The sequence below is a fragment of the Oryzias melastigma genome, linkage group LG2, assembly GCF_002922805.2.
Source record: "Oryzias melastigma strain HK-1 linkage group LG2, ASM292280v2, whole genome shotgun sequence".
In the NCBI taxonomy this organism is placed as follows: domain Eukaryota; kingdom Metazoa; phylum Chordata; class Actinopteri; order Beloniformes; family Adrianichthyidae; genus Oryzias; species Oryzias melastigma.
Window position 1 is genome coordinate 4,715,813 of NC_050513.1, and position 7,119 is coordinate 4,722,931.

The 7,119-nt window shown below is 42.6% G+C and overlaps 1 protein-coding gene across 3 annotated transcripts in view; it reads right to left on the reverse strand.

The window, feature by feature from the left end:
• Window positions 1-455: 455 nt before the first annotated feature.
• LOC112160118 (male-specific lethal 3 homolog) overlaps window positions 456-7,119 on the reverse strand; it is a 10,677-nt gene continuing 4,013 nt past the window's right edge. For all 3 annotated transcript variants that reach the window (XM_024294493.2, XM_036215450.1, XM_024294494.2), the window contains exons 5-14: window positions 6,444-6,541; window positions 6,242-6,370; window positions 6,016-6,173; window positions 4,346-4,504; window positions 4,024-4,271; window positions 3,866-3,955; window positions 3,609-3,718; window positions 3,437-3,536; window positions 3,283-3,367; window positions 456-1,102 (exon numbers count right to left, since the gene is read on the reverse strand). In XM_024294493.2, the coding sequence (XP_024150261.1) occupies window positions 1,003-1,102; window positions 3,283-3,367; window positions 3,437-3,536; window positions 3,609-3,718; window positions 3,866-3,955; window positions 4,024-4,271; window positions 4,346-4,504; window positions 6,016-6,173; window positions 6,242-6,370; window positions 6,444-6,541 (1,277 nt within the window). In that variant the 3' untranslated portion in view covers window positions 456-1,002. The remainder of the gene's footprint in view (window positions 1,103-3,282; window positions 3,368-3,436; window positions 3,537-3,608; window positions 3,719-3,865; window positions 3,956-4,023; window positions 4,272-4,345; window positions 4,505-6,015; window positions 6,174-6,241; window positions 6,371-6,443; window positions 6,542-7,119) is intronic.

Genomic DNA, 7,119 nt, shown 5'->3' on the forward strand with positions numbered 1-7,119 from the left:
CTTTGGTTTTGACTCCGCCCACATCTGGATTATTCCTTCTTTTATCCTTTTTTTGACCATAAGTACGGAAGATTGTATATGAATTTGCACAATGTTAGTTAAATTTAAGACGGGAACCATTTTTGAATATATGGAATATTAGAGACAAATCTTTGGTTTTGACTCCTCCCACATTTGGATTATTCACCTTTTTTTCCCCAAACCCTTTTTGCATAAGTACAAAAGATCACATGAAAGCTTTTGCATGCAACTCTAAATTAAAACAGAACAGTTTTTTTAATATATGGAATATTTATGACATCACAAATGTTTGGTTTTGAGCCCGCCCACATTTGGATTACTTACTTTTAATCCATTTTTTTTACATATGTACAGATCAGATTTCTGTCAATAAAATTTAAAAAAAACTTCAGTATTTTATTCCATTTGATAAAAATCATCAAAGGACAACAACATAAGTGAAAACTAATGCTTTTATTTACATCAGATAAGTTTCATTCAGCACTCACACATACTTGATAATGTAAACCTCTGGAAATATGTAAACAACACAAACAATTTAACTTATGTGTTTGAAAGTCAACATTTGGCTTCATTTCCTCAACAGCAAAATGCTGAACATTGCTGCCAATGCCGTTAGAGTCTGGCTTCAGGACGAGGAATTCAGAAGAAGAACTTTTAGAGAGAGAAAAGGAAACGTTTTTAGTCTAATTAGAATCCAAGAGGAGGAGAAGTCACTCCTTAGACGAGATGGAAGCTCCAGAGAATCCAGAATCTTCTGGATAATTCGTCAAATTCCATAACAGGCAGACTGCAGCAGAGCAGGTGAAGTAGTCAGGAGTTCTAAGAAAGATCAGGCCCGGCATGCAGAAGTCAGAGCTCCACAGCATCAGGAGAGCGTCGGTCAGACGGGAGCAGGAAAGGAAAGGGAAAGGAGAGCCGGCGTTTATTCCTAGAAGCACGGAGCCGGGGATTTAAGAGACGAGGAAGAGGAGGGAGGCATCAGTAAACCGGTCTGGGCTGTTTCATGCTGTAGTAGGCCTCGGACGCCGACACGTACGCAGACTCGGGAAAGAAGTCCTCGTGGAACTCGGCCAGAAACCTACGAGAGGGGTCAGGAGAGGGAAGCCTTTAAATATTCATCGGGAACGCGGGGTTTGGTTCTCAGATTTTCCTAGATTCCCCCGAATCGTTCCAGGAAAATCTATATAGATTTCAGAGACAAAGCCCAATTGCTCAGTCACAGATGCGGAGTGACCAACCCCCGGTCAGGGAGGGAAAGTAGAATAAAAAATAAATAAATCCACCCTCCTCCTCCTCCTCTCATCTAATCATTTGTGGGGAAAACTAATCCGGAATCTTCTTAGTAGCCGCTACTCGGCCAAATCCTCTAAATCTTGCCATCTCATCTTAGCTCCACCGGTCCTTCCTAATCTCAATGCAAACAAATTATCTTCACTATGAAGTTTCCTCCACTTCATTCTGGACGTTTTGGTTGTACATGATGGCAAGGGAACGTGGGAGAAAAAAAAAACATGCCAACACTCTTAATCATTTCTGCAAAGGAAGGCCAAATCCCAGAATGCACTGCATGTCAGTCTCTGCAACATCAATCAGTTTCTGCCCGCTCGGCACAATCTGCCGCGATGCTGATTACAAGAGTGAAAACACTTTCCCGAAAGACTCCGGGCGTTCGGGGTCTGCGGCCAGCGTCCCGCTGAGGCCTCAGACGTATTAATTAGACACTCGCCCGTTCGGAGCAACTTCCGCCTCGTTGGCGCCGGAGAACTTCGCTCCTTCGACCGGAAACGCCGTTAAGGAGATGACTTCCTTGGGTTTAATTTGCAGAGTGCGGTCAAGCTTCTGCGACATGTATGTTAAACGTGATGCGGCGGTGTAATCCCCTCACGGGAACTGGGACTGCTTTCAGACCATTTTCTGGTCATATTTTTAGGCGTACTGGAGGAGGAGGAGGAGGAGAGGCCGGCTATCAGTGCTGCTCCACAGCACCGCCTGCTGGCGGGAGGCGGGACGCTCAGCGGTTTGATTAGAGAAGCCTAAATCCCTCAGGTTTGGGACCAGCTGAAGATCGCTCGGGAGGATTTAAAGATTAGATTTCTATGCTTGTGTAACACCCACTCATCTCTCTCTTGCACATGCTCTTCCTCGCTCCACTCTTCCTCTGCTTTTGATGCGAACGGTAAAAGCACCCGCTCATCAGTAAAGGAGAATCCTCTTCGTTTAACACCACAAAATGCCCTGTTCTCACTTTCAAGAGGGCGGAAGATATGACTTTTACTTATAATAAGCTGTTTTGGGATGTAATCACAAACCTTTATGTAAAAAAAAGCAATATTTATATTTAAAATGGAGAAAAAATAATTGAAAATCACGATGAAAAATAATATATATTGTTTTTTGCAACGCCGTAGGCATGGCCTGAATATTGTGAAAATTGAATATGTGAATCGTTGGCTCAGGCTAAACAAAATGATATGATACATGTTATGACCTTTTTACTAATGTGGCCAAAATTAGCCAAAAAGCTCAGTTGCCAAGGAAATCCTAAATTTTACTTTTGCAGATTCATCTAAAAATGAAATAATCCTGTTTGTCACCTTCAGGCAACCAAAAAATACAATAGTTGCTATGGAGAAAAAAAAATCAAACTCCTTCTAGGGATTTCAATCTAACAAAATTTGGGATAAAAATGTTGGAACGGTGTTAGCATGGCAAGCTTGCAAAAATGGTGTTCCTCTATTGCTCATTCATTTTTTTACCTGAATAATGTGAAATTTTAATATACGAATTGTTAGCTCAAGCTGAACAAAATGATATGACACACGATGCGACTTTTCTAGGAATGTGACTGTGGCTGACAAAAAACCTCTGTTGCTAAAGAAATCAAAAATTATACTTTTGCAGATTCATCTACAAATTGGATAATCTTGTTCGTCACCCTAAGGCAACCAAAAAAATTAATGGTTGCTATGGGGGTAAAACCAACAGAAAAGTGACCATTTGAAGAAAAAGAAGAGAAAAAAAAAGACATTTTGGGGGGATAAAATTGTAATGTGCCCCTCCCCCATCCCTGCCACCTGGTTGATGGCAGGGATGGGGGAGGGGTGTGAAGCAGCCATTCAGTCAGTGTTTTGTTTGTGTCCTAAAACTTTTCTTTGAAAGCAATTTTTGCAAGTTTGTGTATTTTACGTTCAAAGCACAGTTGTGCTTTAGAAACTCATTTGACAGTTGTTCTAGATAAAAACTTAAATTTGGTCTCACCGCAGAAAGACTTCCAGATGTTTGATGAGCGTTCGCAGGTTTCTCTCCGGGATTTGCATTTTTCCGAGTATCTCTGGAAGCTTCACTGAAAGACGAGAAAGACGTGAGACCGTGCGGACAAAATAACGGTCAAGTTAGCGACGGGGAAACCGACCGAAGAGCCGCAGGAGGTGCTGCGATCCGTACAGGTAGGAGGGCGGGGGAGGCTGGTCGTTCAGAGGGTAGTTATCCGGCGTCAGCTTCCAGCTCAGGACCTGGTGAAAGAAGAGAAGACGTCACAGACTGCCCTCTGAAAATGTTGGTTTGCATCTTGACGGACGCTTCACCTCGTTCAGCTCGTTGTTTCTGCGGCTCTCCAGGCCGTAGAACGGCCCGCCTCGCTCTTTGCTGGGCGTCAGGGGCAACGGGGACGACGAGCCGCTGTGCACCGGGGTTTCTGTGGGAAAACAGTTGATGGTCATCAAGTAAAAAGCAGGAAGAGCTGATACTGAAAGAGGTTACACGGCACCATCTAGTGGGCCAAACAGGTAACTACACACAGAAAAACATTTAAACAGGTCGTTTTTCAAGGAAGGGTTCTTACTTTTATCGAGGTTCAGGAAGAACTTGGGCTGTGATGAGGGTTCGACTGCTCGCCGTTTGAGCTGCGGAGACGCTGCAGCACTTCCTCCTCCTATCGATCAGAAAAATGCTGACATATTCAATAAAAAAGATGATATTTCCTGCTGTTGAAGGAGTCACCTCCGCTGCTGCCCTCTGCAGGCCGGTCCCCTCCTGACATGTTCCTGGTGGAGCGTCTGAGCGACTGGGACTGCGACTGCGACTGGAAGGAGATGCAGTCCATGTCCGGGTGGCGTCTCCGCTTGGGGGTGGGGGCCGGGGCGGTGGGCGTGGTGGCGGACGTGTCGCTCAGCGTGGGCTGGCTGTCGGTGGACTGCGGCGTGGGCGGGTTGTGTACGGGCGGACTGGGGCTGCGCTCTCGCTGGAAGCTTTGAAACAGAGGAGGGGCGTCGCTTAAGGGAACGCCACACCACAGAGGAGGAGGAGGAGGGCGGCGGCTTACCTGCTGGAGCACGGGGAGCCCTCCCTCATGGTGAGGAAGAGCCGGGAGGAGCTGACCTTCTTGAACTGGGCTTGCTCGCTGGGGTAGAGGAGGATCATGGGTAAAGTGAAGTCGAAGGTGATCCTCAGACCGTCGACCATCTCTTTACACAGCTCCTCACTGAAACAAGAGCACGTTTAGATTCAATTTCCTGCTGACATTAGGGTTCTTCTCTTTTTTATCTTAAAGTCTCACTCCGATTGTCTTTTGATTGATTTTTAAAAGTGGTCTTTTATTAATGATTATGCTGTTTTTGATTTAAAATTGGGAGATTTTCACGTTTTTAGGAGGAAAAAAACTTGAGCAATTTTCATGAAATTTCACACACATTAAGGTTAAGTCTACAACCAAAAATGAAGTTTCCTTGGGGAAAAAGCCACCATCTTGAATTTTCATAAAAATGTAAAAAAAAAATAACTTTAATACCAGCTAGAATCAATCTATCTCCTCTAAACAATGTATTGCCTCCTAACTCCTTGAGCATAACTGGGAGAATACTTGATAAGAAAAATGTTGTAACTTTTTAACGCTGGTTCAAGCTGAACGAAATGACATAATATACAATATGACTACTGTAAGAATGTGACAAAAACCTTTGTTGCTAAGGAAATTCTAATTTTTACTTTCACAGATTCATCTAAAATTTAAATAAACCTGTTTGTCACCCTCAGGCGACCAAAAAATAACATGGTTGCTATGGAGATAAAAACAACAGAAAAGCCACCAGAAATACTTTTGGGGGTCAAATTTGTAACGTGCCCCTCCCCCATCCCCGGTGTGTAGCTGCCATTTAACCAGCGTTTTGTTTTTGTCCACAAACTTTACTTTCAAAGCGATTTTCACTAAAAAAAATAATAATTAAAAAAAGGCAATTTTATTTCTTAGATCAAAAGTTGTCATACCAGTAAATATTCACTTTTTTTTGTTAAAATCGAAATTTTTCTTCACATAGTACAGTCCTAATTTCAACTACAAATTCATAAATCTAACTAACAGAAATAAATGAGTGCTTAATAAGTAATCCTTAACATATTTTGAACCATAAAGAGCACTTATAAATCCTAACATTTGATCAGAAATAGAACATCTTCCCAAAAATCTTATGAGGCTTAGTTATAGTTCTATTTTTTTTTTATCTCAAATTAGTTTTTTGTGCTAAGGAAAGTTAAAAATCTGTCAAAATATTTTAGTTCAACTTCAAATGTTTGAGAATAAGTCAAAAAAAGTTACTTTAAACTTGTGTTTTTAGTCATTTTTCTTTAACCAGAGAACCACTAAATGCCACAGGTGTCTCTGGATTCACAGACTATAAACCTCTGGTCTAGTGTGTGCATTTATTTTGTTTTATTTTTTATGTTTTTTATCATTTAATGCCTCTTTTTTGGTTATTTATTCATCCTGTGCTTTGGTAAATGTGCATTTTAAGTTTAACTGAGAAGTTATTTTGTTGTCCAGAAGCTCCTGGATTTCTGTAAAGTGGAATAAAAAGTCACTTCTCTGTGGTAAATCCACATATTGACACTTTAAAAAAAAATTTAAAGGTTGTTACTGATGATTCAGTGAAACAAAAACAGCCTCAGAGAAGCTTTTAAGCTCCAAAACTAAAAGAAATGGTCACATAAAAGGCCGACCTCTTCTCTGGGGGAGTGGGCTGTGGCGAGCTGCTCTGCGTGGCGCTCTGCTGGCGGCGGTAGCGCTCGTTGGCCATGAAGGCTTTGTTGATGGTGAAGTGTTTGACGTAGGACTCCAGGATGTGCACCACGTTGGTCTGGCAGGGAACCATGACGAGCTGGGAGGAGAGAAAGTCGTCAGCTTGATAAATTCTTTCAAACCGAGCCTCGTATTCAGGAGGAGAACCTTTTTCCTCTTGTTGATGTAGAAGCAGTCGTCCTCCAGCTTCTTCTTCAGGACGTCCGGGATGCTGATGTCCACGTGGACCGCTTTCTCTTCGCACTCCCTCTTAATGTTCAGCTCCGGCTCGACCCTCTGAGGGGCAACGAGGGGACGGTTAGTCGTATCAAAACAGGAAAACGTCAAAAAAATCATCTTCCGGGTTTACCATCTTGTTAATGTCCTCTGAGAAAGTGCTGTCCCCGCTGTTCGAAGAGTCGGGGTCAGAGTCGTCGCCCTCGCTGCTCTCTGAGGTTGAGATCAGACCTGCAGACAGGAAGTGAGTCTGTTTGAGCGGCTGCTTGTGAATGAAACCAGACGGAGCCGGTTGCAGGCAAGATGGCGCCCAAACAAAGCATTGAACTCATCATCAGCCAAACGCGGAAATGTTGTAACTATAGCCGGAAGATGAATTTACGAATCTGTGCTAAGAGGCTCTTAAACCTTATCCTAACTGTAACCCGGTTCCTGTGTTCTACGATGGGAAGAGCGGGAACTTCCATTGAGGATTTCCAGCTAATGATGCTCTGGCGCCATCGTGTGGCCATGTTGTTGTCTGCCCCCCCCAGCCTAAGTTAGCCAAACAGCTAGCATGCAGATTGAATATTAGCTAAACAACAAAATAGCAGAAAAAAAAATCCTAAATTAGCCAGAATAGTTACCATATAGCAGAAATATTAGCTAAACTCCAAATTAGCCTACAAAATTGAAAAAAAATCTAAATTAGCCAATTTAGCTAGCATGTAGCTGAAGTATTGGCTTAAAGTGTTAGTAATGCCCTGGGACAAAGCTAAAATAAGTATCCAGATATATTCCATATGTTCTAATGTATCAAAAATAACAAA